Here is a 22501-nt window from a genome sequence, read left to right as displayed (position 1 = left end):
ACCTGTCTTACCGTCTGCGTGCCTGTCATCCCTCAGCAGCCGTGAGGTGAATGGGGATAATCATTCCAGTGGCCGACCCAGGGCAGTTGCTACGAAGAGTTGTCAGTTCCGAGCGCACCAGCATTCATTTAACCTCCAGAACAATTCTGAGAGGCGGCAGGTCTGTTGGCTGGTGTTAACCCAAAGCTCCTGAGGCTGAGGATTCTTAGAAACAAAAGGTTTGGGCCCAGCGCGATAGCATAGCAGTTAAGCTCCTTGCCCTGAGCGCACCAGGATCCCGTATGGGCGCTGGTTCTGATCCCGGCTGCTCTGCTTCCCATCCAGCTCCCTGCCTGTGGCCTGGGAAAGCAGTGGAGGACGGCCCAAAGCCTTGGGACCCTGCACCCGTGTGGGAGACCCAAAGGAACTCCTGGCTCCTGGTTTCTTGCGGTCACTTGGGGAGTGAATCATCAGATGGAACATCTTCCTCTCTGTCTCTCCTCCTCTCTGAATACCTGCATTTCCAATAAAAACAAAAATAAATCTTTTAAAAAAAAAAGACAAAAAGAGGTTTATTGAGCTGTTGGAGACCAGCCAGCTAAAGGCCCAGGTCTTGGTATAAGTCCCCACAACAACCAGTAGGTAGGTAGCTGTTGGAAATATGTGCACAGGCCAGTACCAAGGACTTTTTATATAATGAGAATTTGGGCATGGAGAGAATGTCCCGCTTTGGAGTGCCTGCGTTGCATGCCCAGCCCAAACTTCCTGATGATGGAGACCCTGGGAGACGGGGTGGCTCAAGAGGCTGGGGGCTCTGGATGGGGGCCTTGAGAGATGGGGTGGGGGTGGCTCAAGAGGCTGGGGGCTCTGGATGGGGGCCTTGAGAGATGGGGTGGGGGTGGCTCAAGAGGCTGGGGGCTCTGGATGGGGGCCTTGAGAGACGGGGTGGGGGTGGCTCAAGTAGCTGGGGGCCCTGGATGGGGGTCCTGGGAGACGGGGGGATGGCTCATGTAGCTGGAGACCCTGGGAGATGGGGTGGGGGATGGCTCAAGAAGCTGGGGTCCCTGGATGGGGGTCCTGGGAAATGAGGGAATGGCTCATGTAGCTGGGTTCCCTGGATTGGGGCCCTGAGAGACGGGGAGATGGCTCATGTAGCTGGGGTCCCTGGATGGGGGCCCTGGGAGATGGGGTGGGGGATGGCTCAAGTAGCTGGAGACCCTGGGAGACGGGGTGGGGGTGGCTCAAGTAGCTGGGATCCCTGGATGGGGGCCCTGGGAGATGGGGTGGGGGGTGGCTCATGTAGCTGGAGACCCTGGGTGGGGGCCCTGGTCTCCATCATTGAGTGAACCAGTAAATGGAAGTGTTAAAGCTCTCTCTCTCTCCCTCTCAAATAAATAAAAATGCAAAAGATTGATTTATTTTACTTGAAGAGTTAACAGAGAAAATCTCCATCCACTGGCTCACTCCCCAGATAGCCACAACAACCAGAGCTGGGCCAGTCTGAAGCCAGGAGCCAGAAGCTTCTTCCGGGTCTCCCACGTGGGTGAATGGTCCCAAAGGTTTGGGCCGTCCTCCACTGCTTTCCCAGGCAGGGAGCTGGGTGGGAAGTGGAGCAACCGGGATACAATGCTGCAGGCGGAGGATTTGCATATTGTGCCACTGTGCCAATCGCAATAAAGAAATAATTTTTAAAATGGTAAAGAAGGGAAGTGTCTCCCCTGTGCATTATGGGATGCTGGCGCAGCGGAGGGGCTGAAGCCCAGACATTCTGGAATGCGCTTTGGGCATCCTCAGGAGCAGTGTAGCTCGGCATCGCACTGCAAGCAGCGTGCCCCTGCTTGTGTATTTTAACCCAACTTTTCCATGAGCTTCCTCGGAACGTTCCAGACTGTGAGCTCTCAGCAGGCGTTGGTGAACCATTAACGTCCCCCGATGCTCATCCTCTCCATCCTCCAGCCGCTGCAATGACACCTGGGGACATCCCGGAAAGTTTCTGTGACTGTCCCATTTGCCCAGTGGGGAAGTGGAGCTGCACTTGCCAGCGGCCACACGGCTGGGCAGTGCGGTGAGGTCCCTTGAGCTTGGGTCCTGCACACAGCGCCTGGCACCCGGCAGGGCTTGGCTGTCAGTAACAATCGTGATGACGCCGGGGCCGGTCTCCACCAAGTGCAGAGGCTGCAGTTGGAGTTCAGCCTCCTGTTTAGTGTGGATAGCCACAATGTGGGCTGATTGCAGGCCTGAGACCGCCACCGCTGCGTCACCACCGCCACCTGGCAGAACAATCCCTGGCTCCATCCAGGCCCTGGAGGGTGGGGGAACGGGCCTCTCTCCTCAGCAGCTTTGGCTGCCAGCAAGCAGCTGCTCCCACTTAGCTGGGATCAATTCCCTTCAAGTGACTTGTTCTCTCTCACAAGGGGAGCCTGGTGGCCATGACTGTCCTCGCGTGTGCCTCGCAGCTAGAGCTGTTTTCTGTCTCTAAGATCCATTTCTTTGCAACTCCTGGAGAACTCCAGCGGCTGGGCTGAGGCAGCCCCTGATGTGCAGGCCTAGGGCTGGCCGCTGACCCTCCTAATCTCTGTTTCAGCAAGTTGACCTCCCGCCACCTAACCCTCTCCTGCTCTCATATGGCTACAGGCTGTGTCTCCCCAAAATTCCTACATGGAACTCCTAACACCCCATAACCACAGGATGTGACTGAATTTAAAGGCTAGGGAAGTGTGGTTCAACAGCCAAGTCACTGCCTGGGGCTCCCACCCTCCACAGGCACTCCCACATGCCCCATGGGACTCCCACCTCCTGTGTGGGGCTCCCACTCTCCGCATGGCACTGCCACACGCCCCATGGGACTGCCACTTCCCCCATGGGACTGCCACATCCCACGTGAGACTGCCATATCCCGCGTGGCACTCCCACTTCCCCCATAGGATTCCCAGATCCCACATGGGACTGCCTGGGGTGAGTACAGCTGCTTTGCTGTTAATCCAGCTCCCAGATCTCATTGACTCCCTGGAAGGCAGCCGGCGATGGCTGAGGTCCTTGGCTCCCTGCCATCCAGGTACTAGGGTGGGTTAGAGCTCCCAGCCCCAGGTGAGTGATCTCATGGGCAGATGGTCCCTCTCCATCTCTGTCCACTTTTGAAATAAACTAATAAGTATTGTAAAATGAGATCGTTAGGACCTTTGGGAGGCGGGGGTGGGGAAAGCCCAGTGTGATGGATGTATTGGCTAATCAACCCCCTTCAAGTGCTGGGATCCCATATGGGCATCTGTTTGTGTCCCGGCTGCTCCACTTCTCATCCCTGCCTGTGGCCTGGGAAAGCAGTGGAGGACGGCCCAAAGCCTTGGGACCCTGCAACCGCGTGGGAGACCCAGAAGCGGCTCCTGGCTCTGACCATTGTGGCCACTTGGGGAGTGAACCAGTGGATAGAAGATCTCTCTCTCTCTCTCTCTGCTCTCTCTGACTCTGCCTTTCCAATAAAAACAAACTTTAAAAAAAAAAAAAAAGCCAGGGATGGGCCAAACTGAAGCCAGCAACTGGGAACTCAACCCAAGCACAGATGAGGCAGGGTGTGCATCGTGCGTCAGCAGGGAGCTGTGGGCAGGGGCTGGCTGCTCCATCAACAGCAGGCTAGGACCCCAGCGCCCACTGAGTCACCGCCTGAGGGGAGAGGAGACATGTGTGTGTGTGTGTGTGTGTGTGTGTGTGTGTGTGTGTGTACACACCCTAGGCCTCCCTCCTTCCTGCCTCCCAACCTCTCTTTCCTGGGCCGGATTTTGCTGAAAGCTGGAGGACTGGACAGTGTGGGAGGTGCAGGCTGCCTCTGGGGTCCCCAGAGGATATGGCGGATAAATTCAGAGAACATTCCATCCTCCCCCTTGTAGCGTCAACACCTCCCTGAACAACTTCCACATCCCCCCTCGTGCACTGCCTCTTCCTACAGGGGAAGAACTGTGGCAAGTGGCGGGGAGACTCTGCCTGTCTGCTGGGCTGTGGCTCCCCAGGGCCTGGAGCTGGACCTGGGACACAGTGGATGCCCAGGAAAGGCGAACAGGGTGAGCAGGCATTCTCAGCCTGTGCCTGCAGCCTGCTGATTCCTGCTCATCCATCGTGTCTGTTTAAGCCCCTGTGGCTTCCAGGCTGACCTGCACCTGCTCTCCCAGCAGCCGCCGCCCCGTCATGGAGCCCATCACTCACACCCCTTCATAAAGGCCTCTTGACTCCGCTTTCTGCCATGAGTGCCAGGCAGCAGAGCACAGCGTCGGCTCTCTGCCTTTGCCAGCAAAACAGCCGCTGGCATTTTTCGAGCGCTTGCTCTGAACTGAGGCGGTGAGCACAGCGAATGGATTAGCTCTGGGAAGCCTCCAGACTGCCGGCTGAGAAGCGAGGAAACTGAGGCTGCGGTTCACTCGCCCAGGGACTCACACTCGGGCTGTGCGAGCCTCCTTGGGGGTCCCGTGGCTTCTTTGGTGTCGCACAAGCAGTTGTGTCACGCTCTGCCCGGATGCTTCATCACACGGGGCCAGCCATTTTAATATACAAACAACAATCTCGAGAGAAAAGCTGTGTTTTGACGGATGGTTCCAGAAGTTTCAGAGTCCAAGCTGGGAGGAGTGGGGACATTGGTTTTGTCTTCTGGTGGCAGCCTTCTTGATGACAGAATCCCAGGCTGGTGTGGGATATTACAAAGCAGGTGACAGTGTGTGTGTGTGTGTGTGTGTGTGTGTGTGTGTGTGTGTGTGTGTGTTTGTGTTTTTGCTGCTTAGAAATCCAATAGGAGTCATTTGCTCCCCAATGGCTGCAACAGGAGCCATTTGCTCCCTACATGGCTACAACCACATAGGAGCTGAGTCGATCTGCAGCCAGGAGCCTCCTCTGGGTCTCCCACGCAGGTGCAGGTCCCAAGGCTTTAGGCCATCCTCCACTGCTTTCCCAGGCCACAGGCAGGGAGCTGGATGGGAACTGGGGCTGCCGGGACACAAACCACTGTGCATTTGGGATCCTGGTGCTTAAGGAGGGAAGATTGGCCAAAGGAGCCATTGCGCTGGCCCCCGTAGGCAGTGGCTTTACTCACTATGTCACAATACCATTCTCCCTGGCCCTGGCCCCCAGACAGGCTTGTAATGCTGTAGCAACGCCTGAGCTGACGCAGAGTTCTTCAAAAACATTACCGTGCAGGTCAGATGCCAGCTCTGTCACGAAAAGTGTGACCCCCAGATGACCATGGCAGCACCCAGCAGGGAGGAGTCCAGGAAGCGGGTTGGTTCCAGGCAGACCTGAGCCCGGGCTGTCCCCAGCGAGTTATTAGATGATAAAGTGCTGCTTCCCAGGCCTGCCGGGCTCTCCCTCATGCTGGCTCACAGCAGACACTTCCATTGGATGTAGGGGTGTCCCTGACTGTCGCGCCGAGTGCCTCAGCCCATTTGGCAGATAAATTCCCCTAGACGACCTCTTCACGCTGTGCCGGATTGATTTCCGAATCCTGTCCTCAGCCACTCAGCTCGCCCCCACCTCCACCCGCGGGCGCACGCTGATGGCTCCAGATTAATGGCCAGGCCAGAAATTGAATTCCTGTAAGTCGCAGGGAAGTGTCTGCAAAGCTCCCCCAGGCTCAGTGTGGCTTGTGACAGACTTCAGACAGCTGAGATTAAACCTGGGCCACCTGAGCCGGCATCTTCCCGCAGCAGGGACCCCCGGGGTGGCGTGGAAGGAGCAACCTGGTTGTGGCATTTTCCTCCAGCTTCCTGGCATTTTAGCACAGCCACAGAAGGAACACAGCAGCTCGGTGGTGCAAGGGGAGTCCCATTTCCAAGCAGCCAGTGTTAGAAACAGGACAAGCTCAGTGGCGGCAGGCGGCCCACCCCCTCGATGTGTGAGGGAAGCTGCTATTCTGTCTGCAACCAGCCCCTCAGCTCCCAGTGTCTGCCTCAGCTTCCTGGTGAGGTTCTAGTAAGTTCCTTTGGCCGCGGCAGAAAAGACCTGTGTATGTATAGAGGATTCCAGAGCTCTGACTCTCTCGCCGCCAGAGGCCCAAAGGCTGGGGCTGGCCGGGGCGGGTGAGACAAGCAGAAACAGCAAGTGACAGATCTGAAAAGGAAGAAACCCCGACTTGCTAGAAAGATCTCTCTTGCTTGCCTTGAAAGAAAAAAAAAGGAGCCGTCAGATGCAAATGTGGCAGCGGCTGCTGCTCTTTGGTTCAAAAGCCCCTAAATATGAAAGAAACGAATGCTTGATGTGTACAGAGAAAGGATCAAGCAGCAGGCTTTCTGAAAAGAGAAGGGCTTTTATGTGGCTCTGAACGTGGTGGGTCTCGCCTCTGGCAGGAATGCCTATAGAACACGGATGGGGAGATGTGGGAAGTCTCCATTCATGTACTCCCTCGTTCAGGAAGTGCCCCTGGGGCCAGGCACTGGGCTTCCTTCCCTCCCTTCAAAGCCCGGTGTTCTGCAGGACCCTGACCAGGTACTCCTCAAAACCCTCAAGGTCACGGAAACCAAGAACAAGAGGCTGCCACAGCCCAGAGACCAAGCAGAGGCCGTGTCGGTGCGCTGGGCAGATCCAGATTGGATTCTGAACCAAACCGGGGAACTTCCAAATAAGTCTGGCATTTAAGATGTATTTCATTTTACTGAAAAGAGCACACAGAGAGAGACCGAGATCTTTCCTCTGCTGGTTCCCTCGCCCAAGTGGCTGCAGAAGCTGGGGCTGGGTCAGGCAGGAACCAGGGACTCCCTCCGAGTCTCCCACGAGGCTAGCAGGGGCCTTCCACTGCTCTCCCAGGGTGTGTATTGGGAGGGTGTGGAGAGCAAGAGAAGGAGCTGCGACTTGAACTGGTACCCCTGGAGGTCAGCACTGCAGGTGGCACCCTACACGGGATGGCAGGTCAGCACTGCAGGTGACAGCCTAGGCAGCTATGCCACAGCATTGCCCACCCACAGTCTGGCATTTACTTAAAAAGCATGCTGGCTGCTTGGCAATGACAAAGATGTTGGCCACCAGGGAGAGAGTTTTAGGGGTAAACAGAACCTCTCCAGGCTATCCTTGGGTAACTTCTATAAATCCAAGATTGCTCTAAGTGTGTTCGCACAGAGGGCCGCAGCAATGGGCCTGCAGTGACTGAAGCGCAGGGCCAGCTCTGCCTGTTGGTGTTTAAGGCTGAGCACACATCGTGAGCGGGAGGCGGGGTCCCGGCCCAGCAGTTCCGCTGCCTATGTCTCAGTCCTGACTCCGCTTTCTAGCTGATTTGACCTGGGGGAGCTGGCAAGCATGGCTCACTTCTTGGCACGTGGCCTGGACCAAGCTCCCAGTTCCAGCTTTCAGCCTGGCCCGACCCCTGCTGTTGTAGGCTCTTGGGGAGTGACCCCATTATGTCCTCGAGAGCTTTAGTAAGCCATGCGCAGCGACTGCCCCTTGATGTGTCTGAACTCGTCATCCACCGAGCAAGCCTGTGGGGCTAAGCCAGTGTGAACTCAACTTTTATTTGTTATTTTTTAAAAAAGTTTTATTTATTTATTTTTATTGCAAAGTCAGATATACAGAGAGGAGGAGAGACAGAGAGGAAGATCTTCCGTCCACTGATTCACTCCCCAAGTGGCCGCAATGGCCGAAGCTGAGCCAATTTGAAGTCAGGAGCCCGGGACCTCTTTTGAGTTTCCCATATGAGTGCAGGGTCCCCAGGCTTTGGGCCGTCCTCCACTGCCTTCCCAGGCCACAGGCAGGGAGCTGGATGGGAAACAGAGCAGCCAGGATCAGAACCAGCGCCCATACGGGATCCTGGTGCGTGCAAGGCGAGGACTTTAGCCGCTATGCTACCACGCTAGGCCCTATTTGTTATTTTTTAAGAGTTACATCTTGTTGAAAGACAGAATAATGGGAGGTAGAGTGGGGGAAAGAGACTGAGCTCCCGTGTACCGACCCACTTTCCAAATGGACGGCTCGAGTCTCCCAGCAGGAGGAGGCTCCTGGCTTCAGATCAGCTCAGCTCCGGCCCTTGCGACTGCTTGGGGAGTAAACCATCAGACAGAAGATCTTCCTCTTTGTCTCTCCTCCTCTCTGTATATCTTCCTTTCCAATAAAAATAAATAAATCTTTAAAAAAAGAATGGGTGAGTGGGTGGATGATATGATAGTGGATGATTTATAGATGAATGAATAAATGGATGGGTGGGAGGACGAGTGACTGGCCTTGCAGCCACCCACTGCCCGACGTCCTCCAGACACCAGCCGTTCCGCCGGAGCCCCAGCTGCTGAGGCTGACAGGGCCCGTGAGTCCCTGGCACGGGCGAGCTGATATCTCCTTTAAACCTGTCAGGCCTATCGCTCAGGGGGATTTGCCCAGCACCTCAAGGTTTGACAAGGGCAGCCTGCCGTTATCTCAAGCCCTCCAAAGGAATCGGCCACCGTCACAGCTCCGACGCGGCAGACACGCGTGTCCCAGAACATTCATCACAGCACTTCTGCCATCCACAGCCTCTGCCGAGCCTGCCAGGCTGGCTGCCGCTTGATCTGAGCTGTCCCTCCCCAGCAGGGACAGCAGCTGGACCTGCTGCAAAGGGGGGGCTCATGTTACAGCTGTGGAGTCACTCTACAAACACTCGTGTGGGAGTCAGCGACAGAACTCTATGCCCTGCTGGTTCCTCTCCAGGGGCAGAGGTGGGCCTCCGTCGTGAGATCCTCAAGGCCGTTGTGATTTGAGCTAGGGCAGGTGTGATGAGAGAAGGGGCCAGGGGTGCTTGCAGAGGAGTGTGGGAAAATTGGAATGGAAGGATTTTTAGGGGACCTGTGCCATGGCACGATGGGTTGAGCTGCCCCTTGGGGTCCTAACATCCGACACGAGTACCTGCTTCCCTCTCAGTTCCTACTTACTAATGCATCTGAGAGATGGCTCAAGTTCCGGGCTTTCTGCACCTACACGGGAGACTGGATGGAGTTCCAGGCACTGTTACGGCCGTTTGGGGAGTGAACCATAGACACAAGGTCTCAATCTTTCCCCCTCTCTCCACCCTGGAGGTGGGGCCTCAGTCAGTGCATGCCAGGCGCTGAGAGCCATGTGGCCTTGGAGCTTGGTCCTCAGCGTGGCAGTGGCGGTGTCTTGAGACGCATGGAGAGATGGGAGGCATGTGGTAGGGACTGCGGAGGCTATTTGGGGCAGAGAGAGTAACATTTGTGCCCCCAGGGTAGGGGGAGTTAGTCTGACTGTGAGATGGGGGGACAGAGTGCTGACACAGGGATGGAAGGGATGTTTTCTCAGGAAAGACACCCAGAGGGGCGTGGCACCGGGGACCCCGCGCCCCCGACTTCCGTCAGAGATGCTCCAGGGCAGGAAGTGGCCAGGCCATGTGGGAACTGGGAAGGAGCCAGTGTCCCCCTGCCACCTGCCTCGGGCACTGCTGCATGGTCAGGCCTTCTTAGCCTCATCATGCAGCCTTCTCAGTCCTGACTCCAGGAGACTGCATAGGGTGCTGGCCTAGCAATCCTGCGTCATACTCACTCCATTTTGGTTTCTGGAAGTTACCGTATTGACCTTTTGAGTGTTACGAAAGGGCACCTGGTTTGGTCACACCCACTGTGCACTCCTGACTCGAAGCTTCTGGAAGTTCATGGAGGGGTGAGGGTTTGGTGCAGTGGTTCAGGTGCCATGTGGGGTGCCCACACCCCCTCACCGAGTGCCTGCCTGGTTCAAGTCTCACCACTCCCCACTTCTCTTGCAGCCACTCAAGTGGTTGGGTCCCTGCCGCCCACGGGGGAGCCCTAAGCTGAGTTCTGGTCTCCGAACCTCACTGGCAAGGCCGTCCTGAGGGCAGGGGGTGAACCAGCGTATGGGAGCTCATGTTCACCCTCTGCCTCTCACATTCAAGTTTCTGAAGTACAGGGGGGAAATGGAATTAAGAGGTCTAAGATTAGTTTTGTGCACACAGTTTTGAAATCTTTCATGTCGTGGGTTTTCAGCGAACATATCTTGAATTCTAAAAGGTTTTGCATTAAAATAAGCTTCCCTTTGAGTTCTGTTTGCCATGAACTTTTTCTGAGGAACCTTAGGTTCTTAGGGCCTAATTCAGTACGCCCAAGCTGCCCCATGAGGTGGGGACAGGCTCCATGTCCTCCTCTGGAGACGGACAGGGGACCCGGAGGCTCAGTGCACGCAGCCACTGACGGGTCCAACAGGCTGTAAATGCCGGGACCCTCCCCTTCACGGATGCCGGTCCTGCAGCAGCTGGCAAGGAGCAAGAGAGACCGAGACAGAACAGCGCACATCTAGCGTAAGGATGTGGTCCGGAAGGACGCAGGTGACATCACGTGGCATCTTTTTTTGGGAGGACCGTGGGAGAACTCCCTGTCTGTTCTCAGTACCAAAAATAGTTGCGCCTTCTCCCAGAGCATCTGGTGTGCTTTTGTTTTGGGACACGGGGAACCGCAAAAATGACCAGCTTTCTCTTTTTCAGTTGGCTGCTAAGAATGCTGGAGCCAAATTTATGACCCAACCATATGCCGATGGTTCGGGTCTTTAAAGAGATAGGTTTTTCTGAGCTTCATTTCTAGCTCTTATGTGCTCCCTTTCGTTTTCTTCCCTTTTCTCCCTTACCAAAAAAAAAAAAAATTTTTAAAGTGACTCTTAGAAATCTTTGCAAGAATACATGTTCATTGGTAGAAGGAAGATAAAAGATATAGATGGATAATCCCTGCAAACCCCACTTACTAATCCGACTACATCGTAGTGTATCTTAAATCATTCCCCCTAAATGTACCCCAAAGAGCTCACGGAAGGTGCAGGTGCATCCCTGGCTGGGGATGCTTGTCCAGTCCCAGCTTCTCCACTTCCAGTTCAGTTCCATGCTAAGGCACCTCGCGGCAACGGGTGATGGGCCAAGTGCTTAAATGCCCAGGTGGAGCCCTTGGCTCCCGTCTTCAGTACCCCTCCCTCCATCTCTCACCCGTGTCACTCTGCCTTTCAAGTAAGTACATTTTTCAAAGATTTAGTTTTACTGGAAAGACAGATTTACAGAGAGGAGACACATCTTCTATCTGCTGGTTCACTCCCCATGTAGCCATAATGGCCAGAGCTGAGCCAATCTGAAAGCCAGGAGCCTCTTCCAGGTCTCCCACACGGGTGCAGGGTCCCAAGGCTGTGGGCCATCCTCCACTGCTTTCCCAGCCACAGGCAGGGAGCTGGGTGGGAAGTGGGGCTGCCAGGACATGAACTGGCACCCATATGGGATCCCGGCACGTGCAAGGCTTTAGCTACTAGGCTACCACACTGGGCCCCTCCTCTGGTTTTAAGCTCATTTGATAAACCCTCTGGTTGGAATCTATTGCTTGACTGTGGCCTTCCAAGAGCTGAATCCATGGGCTCTCATCGGCTGGGTAAAGTGCAAGTGCCAAAACCTCGTGCTGTGGATTGGCTGCGTGCCTTCCTGAACATCTAATCCCTGCTCTCGTGTGTAATCGGGGCAATCTTGTGGTCGTTTACATATCCTTGTAAACCGCTGAAGAGTTGTCTCTGCAACAAGCTGGGCTACAAGTAAATATACCTGAAGCTCCCGTCATCACTGCTTCCTGATTAAATTGCCTAGCCAGACACAGCGAGAGCCTGCTTTTATTAAGAGGCAAGTCTCCCGGGCGCTGTGCTCCACGCAGGGCTGCCCCCAGGGTGCTGTCACAGTCTCTGGGAAGTGTGGGTGGGCGTCAGCGCTGCAGCCGGATGAGGATGGTTGGATGGGTTTGTGGGAACAAATGGAGTTAAAAGTACGAGTTTTATCTGGATGCACAAAGGTGTTCTGGTGCAGATATATATTATATACATTTGTATTCTTTCGTGCTTTGTAGGGAAATGTCTTACTGAAAACATATGCGTGGACTTCAAAAGCTTTTTGCACCAAAATATGAACTCCCAATCCATTTTTTTTTATCAACTCTAACACTTTATTGGACGTTAAATTCTTTATGACTTATTCACTTGGAAGACAGGATTATATAGGGAGAGGGAGAGACAGAGAGCTCAATGTTCCATCCGCTGGTTTCCTCCCCCAAATGGCTGCCATGGCCAGGGCTGCACCAGGCTGCAGGCAGGAGCTAGGAACCCCACTGGGGTCTCACCTAGATAGCAGGGACCCGAGGACTTGGGCCATCCTCCGCTGCTTTTCCAAGCACATTAGCAAAGAGTTGGATGCGAAATAAAACAGCTGGAGGCTCTGTGCAATGGCTCAGAGACCAAATCCTCACCTTGCATCTGTTTGGGTTTCGGTTCCAATCCAGCTACTCTACTTCCCACCCAGCTCCCTGCCTGTGGCCTGGGAAAGCAGTGAAGGACGGCCCAAAGCCTTGGGACCCTGCACCTGCGTGGGAGACCTGGAGGAGGCTCCTGGCTCCTGGCTTTGGATCAGCTCAGCTCCGGACGTTGCAGCTGCTTGGGGAGTGAATCATCAGATGGAAGATACTTCTTTCTGTCTCTCCTCTTCTCTCTATATATCTGACTTTACAATAAAAATAAATCTTTAAAGAAATAATAAAATTTTTGAAAAAGGAAATGAACAGCTGGCAGCCATGTGGGATGCACGTGTTGCTGCTGGTGACCTAGCCCATACACCTGTCTTGAAGACTGGTCGAAAAGTAGAAAGAGAACATACTTATGTGCTGCGTTCCCCTCAAACATCCACAGCAGCAAGGAAGGTGAAGGCGGGTCTTCCACGTGGGTCTCCCACGTGTGTGGTGGGGACCCAAGGACTCGTGCCCTCACCACTGCCTCCCAGGTGCACATCAGCAGAAGTCAGGGGCAGGAGTGGAGACCAGGCTGAACATCTGCCCCTCCACAGACTTTCTGAAGAAGCTACGAGACAGTGACCCCAGGGACCAACAGCAAGAGCGCATTTCCCCTGCAGGGAGCCTGGTGCTTAATTGGGCCAGGGGTCTCAGCAAAAGCACCTGCAAAAACAAAACTCCTGAGCCAGGAGACATGATGTGAGGAACACCTACCCGAGGGTCCCGCTTGCCCCTTAGAGCCTGTGAGCAGGAAGATTGCGCTTGGAACTGTAGAGCGGCTGGCATGTGCAGTGCACTGGCCGCATCTGGCCCACCCAGGCTAGCCCCTGGAGGTCCCTGTGCGGGAGGAGCCGTGTGGCCCTCACACTTACTGTCCCAAGCATTTTCCTTGAGATGGACCTGTGGACCCAAGGGCTGTGACCGCCAAGAGCTACCTGTCATCTGGGAGAGCTGGCCTGTGTGCTGTCAAACACCCTGGCGTGCGGGATGTGCCAGTGGCTTCCAGGGACGTGAACTTGACTGCGTATTTGAACTTAAGCCCGCTGGGCAAATCTCAGGCTCTCGGAGTGCCGAGATCTCGGCTGCCAAACCCTAGGCATTTAATTACGCTGCCGCAGAGAACACTCCGGCGAGCTTGGTCGGACGCAGACAATTATTTTAGGAAATCCACGGAGACCTTCTTTCCCTTGCCACTTAACTCCTGCTTCTCTTACAATTCAATATTTCATGTGTTGAGAGAAAATGACATGTTTGCTTCAGAGGACATGCTAGGAAATGCAGGAAGGACATGTTAATTACGTTGAACCCGGCCTGCTTCATCTCAGCACAGAGGAAGCTCTCGCAGGGGCTGGGGTCCGGTCCTAATTGTCTGGGAATCCGAGCCAAGCGGAAGGGGAGCTGGGCTCATGTTCACTGCTTTTGCTTCATGTTGGAAATTGGATTTGTCATGAAAGGAGGTGAAGCTAATTCTGATTCCCCCAGAACCCAGAAGGAAAGTGTTCCTAGGCTCCTGTGGGGGAGGATTTGAAATTGCTGTTTGTTTATTTTCATTTCACTTACCAGAGAGACAGACAGATCCTCCATCTGCTGGCTCACTGCCCCCCTCAAATGACTGCAACACCTGGGGCTGTGCCAAGCTGGAGCCAGGAGTCCAGAATTCCAGCAAGGTCTCCCATGTGGGTGGCAGCGACCCACACTCCTGAGCCAGCACCCGCCACTTCTCCTTGGGCACACAGGGTTAGAACTCACATCCAAGGATTCCAACATAGGATGTGGGTCCCCTTCTTGGGGCCCTTGTGCCAAACATGCGCCCCCTTTGGGGGAGGGGAAGAAACACCTCTCCGAGATCCTTGTCTTTATTCCCGGCAAAGTGCGGTGTGACAGCGGTGGACACGGCGCTGAGCTGGGGCGGGCGCCATGAATCATGATCTAGGGATGGTTAGACGGAGCACACGGCCAAGTCCTACACAAAGGCTGTGCCCGTGTAGGCAGGACTTGCGTGTCCCCGTGGATCTGGGTATTCACAGCAGGTGCTGGAGCCAGTTCCTCAAGGGCACCTGGGAGGCGACAGCCCAGGGAGGAGTGGCGTGGGACGCTTGTGCTGCTGCTTGGGTAAATGAGCTGGCTGCGCTGTGGGCTCCCCTGGGAGACCTGGGGGAAGGGAAGCTGTCCAGAGGCAGAGGCGGGAGGGAGGAGGTGGTGTTTATCCTGGCACCTGTGAGTCATGACTGAGGACTGCTGGGTGGCAGGGATGGGTGTCCGCTGGTGCCCTCCTGGGGACTGGCCTCCCAGCGCTGGAATGGTGGGTGTACACAGCAGATGCCACGTAGGTCCTCGCGTGCTCTACCTCATTTCTAGGTGACTGGTACCTCCTACAGTATCAGGGCCCTGGATACAATTGTTACTGCTGCTTTACAGTCAACATGAGAAACACAGCCTATGTCCAATAGAGATGCATTTTTTAAAAATTAGTTACTTGATAGAGCACATACCCACCCACCCCGCTGGCTCTCTCTCCAGCAGCCAGGACTTGGCCCTGGCTGAAGCTGGGAGCTGGGACTCCATGGGGTTTCCCTCGTGAGTGGTAGGTCCCTGCACGGGAGCCATCACCCTGTTTCCCAGGGTCTGCATTTGTAGGAATGCTGGATTGGGAACCAGAGCTAGGGGCTGAACTCAGACACTCCCACATGGGTTCTGAGTTCTTAGTCCCTAAGCTAAATCATTATCCCTGAATATTTTTTTTCCCAAAGACTTATTAATTGTTCTTAGGAGTCAGAGTTAGGTAGAGAGACAGAAAGAGAGATCTTTCTGCTGGTTCACTCCCCAAGTGGCCACAACAGCCAGAGCTGATCTGATCTGAAGCCAGGAGCCTCTTCAGGGTCTCCCACGCAGGTGCAGGGTCCAAAGGCTTTGGGCCGTCTTCCGCCGCTTTCCCAAGTCACAAGCAGGGAGCTGGGTGGGAAGTGGAACAGCTGGGAGTTGAACCTGTGCCCATTTGGGATGTGGGTGCTAGAAGGGGGAAGATTAGCTTGCTGTGCCACCCTGAGTAGTTCTGGCCTGTGGATGAACGCACCCAAGCGGTGCTCACAGATGGAGGGGTGCCCAGTGTGAAGGCACGCTGGACGCTGCACTGAGGGCCAAGTTCTCGGGCCCGGGGGATCCCGGCGCCTCTGCCCTGAGCCCTCGTCCCACGCGGCTCCTCCCTGGGCAACAGAAGGCTGGGACCGTGCCTCATCTGTCCCTCCGAGCGGGAGACGCAGCCTTGGGAGGACGGGGCCCTGCCGACTCAGGAAGGGCGTCTGAGGCTCTGAGCGTGACTCATTACTGGAGTTTCCGATGGTGTTTTTCTTATAAATTAGTGAAGTCAAGCTCATCTGTACAATTATATCGTTTGCTCACACTCCAATAAGTGTTAAAAAAAAATAAAGGATTTTATTGAGTGGGAGAGAGAAGGTGGGATAATAGCCGCGTTTCCCCGGCTGCTGGGAACTCCCAGCCTGGCTTATCTCTGCCGCAGCCTGTGGGAAACAGAGGGCTGTGGAGGGAGCCATCACAGTGCTGCCTCACTCCTAAGACGTCTGCTTTCAGCATTGCAGGAGGCATCCCAGGGCAGACCCGATCCTCTGCCTCCTGCCGTGGTGGCTTGCCTGGACCCCCACAGCCCCATGGAGCAGTAATGCCCACAGTCAGGCATTCCTCAGCGCAGAATCCTCCTTGGAGAGCAGCAAGGGGTGCAGTGGGTTAGCTGTTGGTTGTTGTTGTTGGTTTAATGTTGTTTACATCTTTGAGAAGGATGCATGCCTATGTGGGAGGCTCAGGTCGGGGCAAGGCAGGTGGGACAAGGGTTCCTTTTATTTTTTTGTGCTGTATCTGCAAGGGGGGCAGGGGTGGGGCTGCTCCTGGCTGTCACACTACACTGGCACGGAGAATGGCGATGATCCTATGACGACACCTTAGAGGCCTCGGTGTGTCACTTGAGTGCTTTTGATAGTTCTGGGATGCCGTCAGCTTCACTGTTCCAGGGTTGAAAAAACCTTCCCAAGGCCTGTTGGTTGACCCAGACACACGCTGCAAGGCTCGGCCAGCAGAGTGTCCAACCTGTCCTGCTCTCCATCCTCTGCCGGCCTAGGCAAGCTGGCTGTCACGTCCTCCCAGTACATCTGGACATGCTGTCCACTGCACAGGCAACCGAGGCGGCCCAGTCTCAATACATACACTCCAAGGTCGGACCACATATCTTAGGATTTTCTCTGTGGCTGGGGTTTGAGTCCAGCCCTGTAACTGCGGAGTTCCCCAACAAACCCCACCTGGGGTGACCTCAGACTTGATTTTGTGTGTGCTAGCCAGCGCAGGGTCAGCCATCATGCCAGCCAAAAACATACATACCAGTGGCTGCAGCTGGGTCAGTCCCATTCCTGGCCCCATCTCATGCAAGCAGATGGGTGCTGTGGCCCAGCCCAGCCCAGCCCAGTCCAGCCCAGCTCAGCCCAGCTCAGCCCAGCCCAGCCCAGCCCAGCTCAGCCCAGCCCAGCTCAGCCCAGCCCAGCCCAGCCCAGCTCAGCCCAGCCCAGCCCAGCCCAGCCCAGCTCAGCCCAGCCCAGCCCAGCCCAGCCCAGCCCAGCCCAGCCCAGCCCAGCCCAGCTCAGCCCAGCCCAGCTCAGCCCAGCCCAGCCCAGCCCAGCCCAGCCCAGCCCAGCTCAGCCCAGCTCAGCTCAGCCCAGCCCAGCCCAGCCCAGCTCAGCCCAGCTCAGCCCAGCCCAGCCCAGCCCAGCTCAGCCCAGCCCAGCCCAGCCCAGCCCAGCCCAGCTCAGCCCAGCTCAGCCCAGCCCAGCCCAGCCCAGCCCAGCTCAGCCCAGCCCAGCCCAGCCCAGCCCAGCTCAGCCCAGCTCAGCCCAGCTCAGCCCAGCCCAGCCCAGCTCAGCTCAGCCCACCATAGGTCCAGTCTTCACACATACCAGTGAGTGCTGTGGACTAGTCAGGGCAACACCCAATAACCCCCACCAGGCCTACCCCCAGCCCTAGTTTTTGCATGTGCACGTATGTGCTGTGACATACCCCAGACTGTCTTGCATCCCATCTGTTCTTGGGCACACCTATGTGTGCTGGAGCTTAGTTCAGCCTGGCATAGACCTGGCCCATGTGTATGCCCTCGGGTGCTGCTGTCTTGACCAACCTGGCCTGCTGCCCATCCTGGCTCTCATGCTCACCAGTGGGAGCTTCAGTGCAGGGAGGGAGTGCCCACAGTTCCCCTACCAGGCTTGCTCCCAGTCCCTGATCTTGCACCTGCCAGGGGGTACTGCACCCAGTCCTGGCACGTGCCAGTGGGTGCTGCAAGCCACTGCTTCTGACACCCATGTCCCCTTAGTCATGGCTGCTCTGTTCCCCATCCAGCTCCATGCTGGTGAACTCGGGGAGGCTGTGGGAGATGGCCCAAGTGCGTAGGCCCCTGCACCCTGTGGGAGTCCAGTGGAGTTCCTGACTCCTGGCTGTGGCCTGACCAAGCCCTGACAGCTGTGGTCATTTGGGGCATGAACCAGCAGATGGAAGATCTCTGTGTGTGTCTCTCCGTGTCTTCCTGTATGTCTTTCAAAGAAATAAACCTTTGAATTCTCATTTCCCACCTCATTCAGAGCAGAAACAGAAGCCCACCCTGTGGCCCCCAACCTCTCCCAGTGACGTCTGCTGAGTACCCACTCACTCTGCTCTGACCACAGCAGGTGCTGGTGGCCTTGGGCTCACCCATCCTCCATGTTCTCCCAGCTCCTCCCTCACCTTCACAGGTCTTCATGCTTCAGGCTGCAGCACGGAACAGCCCCACCGTGGCATCCTCTGTCCCTCTGTCTCCGTGCACTCTAATCAAAGCCTCTTCAGGAGCATGTGTGTTGTGTGTGTATGAGAATATTCCCTCCTTCACCGCCCCCTTGGTCTGGTCACCTGTAAAATGGCATTCCTTGAAGGAGGACCTGGGTCACACTACTCAGGCGCTCAGTCAGTACCTTCTCCCCGCCCCGCCACTTTCTCTCCCAGTGCAAAGCAGGCTGAGTCCTACTCTCTCATCCCGATCCCCCCGCAGACCCTCTTCCAGAGCCCAGAGGAAGGCTGGCAGCTGTACACCTCAGCTCAGGCCCCCGACGGGAAATGCATCTGTACGGCTGTGATCCCTGCCCAGAGCACCTGTTCCCGCGATGGGCGGAGTCGAGAGCTGCGGCAGCTGATGGACAAGGTGAGAACCTTCTAGATCTTCTGAGGAGGAACTGTTAACATACCTCCATTCCCCATCCGGCCCTCTGTCCCCATCTGGGTCAGCTTGGATCCAGCCTCGTGGGTGTTTCATTCAGTGCTGCCTTGGTGGGAAGGAAGAGGTGTCCTAAGACGGCATGGGAGTCCCAACCATGTAGGTCCCAGGCAGCTCTTTGTTGCTCAGATCCATCTGCTGTAACAGCATTCTGCATGCCTGGTGGTCATGTAACCCTCACCCCACCTTCGCACTCTGCAGGCCCCTTTCCACTCCAAGGACAAGGCAGGCCCTGTGGGAGGTGGGCAACCCCCTACATGCACACGATGGTGCAGGGTGCTGAGGTTTGGCCGGCATCTCCCACCCGGGAACCCTGCGGGAGCTTGCCCTGCTCGGCATCACGTGGTACCCTCTCATTGTTGATGAGGGTTGTCCAAGGAGGGCGTCAGCTTCATCCGACGACATGGTTTCTGAGAAGCATCCAGGCGTGTCCCAGTCAGTCTGCCTTAGGTTGAGTCATCTGAGCCAGACAGGGTCCACCTGGGTCAGCTGGCTCAGGAGACCACAAAGAGGGAGGTTCTGCTCCTGCATTCAGCCACAACACAGTCCTCAAGCATGGACTCTGGGCCGGTGCTAGGCACCGAGGACTCAGCTAGACAGGCCTCTCCCCCCTGAAGGACAGGCTAGACAGACCTCTCCCCCCTGAAGGAGGCCAAGGGACAGGAACACTGCAGCTAGCAGTCCCAGCTGGGAGACAGCCAATGCAGGGGGCAATGAGACAGTCAGGGGAGCTGGAGGACCTGAGACGGGTGTGTGTGGGGATGGGCTATGACCAGGAGGCCAAGCACAGAGACCCACCAGTGAGCTGGGAGGAGGAGAACCAGAGAGAGGCAGAGTAAGCCAGGCACCCGCCAGGGAGCAGAGGGGGAGGCTGGGGGGCTGTAACCAGGGAAAGGCGGTGGAAGGGCAGGACTGGCTGGGCAGGCCCAATCTCCAAGTGCCTGCAGAGCTGACTTCTGGGTCGGACCCTAGGGGGAAGGGTTGCCTCTGGTAAGGGCGGTGCAGGGCAGGTCTCGCTGGGCAAGTGTCCCAGTCTGTCCTTAACTGTGCCATCTCGGTGGATGGGGCGGAGTTTGCTTTTCCTGAATTGTCGCCGTCCTAGGTGCAGAATGTCTCGCAGTCCATGGAGGTCCTTGAGCTGCGGACGTACCGTGACCTGCAGTATGTGCGCAGCATGGAGAGCCTCCTGCGCAGCCTGGACGCGAGGCTGCGGGTGGCCGATGGCTCCCTTTCAGCCAAGAGCTTCCAGGTGGGGTCCCCAGACATCACGGGCTTGGTGTGTGTCCAAGAGGAGGGGGTGACGGGCCGGGCCCAGGCGAGGCACTGTGTGTCAGGACTGGCAATGCTGTCCTCTCGCTGGACAGGAGCTGAAGGACAGGATGACAGAGCTGTCACCCCTGAGCTCGGTCCTGGAGCAGTACAAGGCCGACACTCGGACCATCGTGCGCCTGCGCGAGGAAGTGAGGAACCTCTCGGGCAGCCTGGCGGCCATCCAGGAGGAGATGGGCGCCTACGGGTACGAGGACCTGCAGCAGCGGGTGACGGCTCTGGAGGCCCGGCTGCATGCCTGCGCCCAGAAGCTGGGTACGCCTGACCCCCGCCCCCAACCCTGCACCCCAGCCCCAACACTACCCAGGCAGAGTTGTTGAGTTGTAACTTCCAAACTTCAACTCTCGACCTTGCCACCGAAGGCATCTGGAGGCATCTGGGAATGACCTTTAAGCCTTGGCCTCCAACCTCATCCTCAACCTGGCGCCTCACCCACCTGTGGGCTGATGGCACTTTGGACCACACCTCACCCCTCCCTGCCTCCCGCTGGGTCTCCCCGTTCCCCCAGCCTCATGCCCTGCTTGTGGCTCCTGCTCCCGCAGGCTGTGGGAAACTGACCGGGGTCAGTAACCCCATCACCGTCCGGGCCATGGGGTCCCGCTTTGGTTCCTGGATGACTGACACCATGGCCCCCAGCACAGACAGCCGGGTAAGTGACACAGTCCCCCTGGGACTTGCAGCCTGGGGGTGCCCAGAGGTGCTTGAGGTGTCCACGCCATAGCCCCTGGTGGCCCTGCCCCGGGGTCTTCCGTGACTACCAAGTGACCAAGGAGCTCCCAGACCAGTGAAGCCGTTTGCCGATTCCACAGACTCGCAGGTGCCACGTACTGCCGGCAAGCTCCCAGGGACAGCAGCCCCTACCCCAGCAGTGCTCTGTGACCTCCACGGTCACAACTGTCCAGCCTGCCAGACCAGAGCTCCCTGAGCTGTCGGCTCCCTGGGTGGGCGCTGAAGTCACCGGCTGTAGGAGGGTGGGAGGCGGCCAGGGGCTGTGAGGTCAGGGTGGCTTTCGCGTGCCAGTTTGTCCGCTTAGCCAGGGGTCACAAAGAGCATGAGAAAGCGGCCAGGCCTTGCCAAAATGGGACCCATGGTCAACAAAGTGACCACCTAACGCCTCCTGGCTGGTGGGGACCTCACGCCTGCATGCAGTCCAACAGGCTCTTAGTCCCTGGGCAGTAACCAGTCATGCTGGGCACTTGCTGGGCACTCGCTGGGCACTCGCTGGGCCCTGCAGCCGCCCTCGCTCAACAGCACTGCCCTCCTAGGTCTGGTACATGGATGGCTACTACAAAGGCCGCCGGGTCCTGGAGTTCCGCACCCTGGGGGACTTCATCAAAGGCCAGAACTTTATCCAGCACCTGCTGCCCCAGCCATGGGCGGGCACCGGCCACGTGGTCTACAACGGGTCCCTCTTCTACAACAAGTACCAGAGCAACGTGGTGGTCAAGTACCACTTCCGCTCGCGGTCTGTGCTGGTGCAGAGGAGCCTCCCGGGCGCCGGCTACAACAACACCTTCCCTTACTCGTGGGGCGGCTTCTCCGACATGGACTTCATGGTGGACGAGAGCGGGCTCTGGGCCGTCTACACCACCAACCAGAACGCGGGCAACATTGTGGTCAGCCGGCTGGACCCCCACACCCTGGAGGTGCTGCGCTCCTGGGACACCGGCTACCCCAAGCGCAGTGCCGGCGAGGCCTTCATGATCTGTGGCGTGCTCTATGTGACCAACTCACACCTGGCGGGGGCCAAGGTCTACTTCGCCTACTTCACAAACACGTCCAGCTACGAGTACACGGACGTGCCCTTCCACAACCAGTACTCCCACATCTCCATGCTGGATTACAACCCCCGGGAGCGCGCCCTGTACACCTGGAACAACGGCCACCAGGTGCTCTACAATGTCACGCTCTTCCACGTCATCAGTACTGCCGGGGACCCCTAGGTGCTGCTGCCGGGCACTCCCCTCGCCCATGTCTGTTGTGTCCACGCTCCCCTCTGCCTGGCAGTGCGTTCTCTCCTCTCCTTTCTTGGTCTCTGCTTTTCACACTCCACAGGTCCCTCCGGCCTCCCTGGGGACACCCCCTTTCTCTTCACCGAGTTGGGCCTCCTTGGCTTCCCCGCCTTTCCTCCTACCCCCTTCTCTTGGCTCCCCACTTGGCCCTCACCCCATCCCAGGAGCTGACTGCATGAAATTCCTTTTTTTAATTTACACTTTTTGTTTCCGGGTTGCCGGAATAAACGGGACCTTGACATTTGAGGCTGTGGTTGCTCTGCGTGTCCCCTGAGGAAGGCAGTGGGGGCCAAGCCTGCAGATCCTTCATGCCCCAGTGTCCTGGGGGGCAGGCAAGCCCAGTGTGAGGTTGGGGGAGCCTGGACAACCACCCCTCCTGTGAGGCCAGCAAGCCCTTATGGAGGTGGGCCAGTTGCTTTCGATCGAAGGCAATTCGTTTAAAAGCAATTTGATCAAAACACCAAGAATTCTCTCCCAGGCATGCAACTGGCCTCCCATGCGCACTGCCGCCCGTCCATCAGACGGAGCCGTCTGGCAATTATTGAAAGGCGAGGACTTGCAGCCCCAATTCTGGGCAGGCAGGGATAGCCGTCTAAAAACGAGCCATCTGGGCACACAACGGTCTCTGGGGCCAT

General features: G+C 56.8%; 1 protein-coding gene across 4 annotated transcripts in view; it reads left to right on the top strand.

Annotated features, from left to right (window-relative positions):
* The window catches only part of OLFM2 (olfactomedin 2), a 54775-nt gene extending 32672 nt beyond the window's left edge, over window positions 1-22103 (top strand). For 2 of the 4 annotated variants that reach the window (XM_040986254.1, XM_040986250.1), the window contains exons 2-6: window positions 18304-18453; window positions 19628-19774; window positions 19890-20109; window positions 20397-20503; window positions 21120-22103. In XM_040986254.1, the coding sequence (XP_040842188.1) occupies window positions 18304-18453; window positions 19628-19774; window positions 19890-20109; window positions 20397-20503; window positions 21120-21797 (1302 nt within the window). In that variant the 3' untranslated portion in view covers window positions 21798-22103. Of the gene's footprint in view, window positions 1-887; window positions 931-15904; window positions 15916-18303; window positions 18454-19627; window positions 19775-19889; window positions 20110-20396; window positions 20504-21119 lie in introns of all 4 variants that reach the window. The other 2 variants (XM_040986252.1, XM_040986253.1) reach the window with 2 other exon arrangements.
* The last annotated feature ends 398 nt before the right edge of the window (window positions 22104-22501 follow it).

This window comes from Ochotona curzoniae, unplaced genomic scaffold, assembly GCF_017591425.1.
Source record: "Ochotona curzoniae isolate NIBS_2020 unplaced genomic scaffold, NIBS_Ocur_1.0 contig_4502, whole genome shotgun sequence".
Lineage (NCBI taxonomy): Eukaryota > Metazoa > Chordata > Mammalia > Lagomorpha > Ochotonidae > Ochotona > Ochotona curzoniae.
This window is presented reverse-complemented; position numbering and strand designations above follow the sequence as displayed.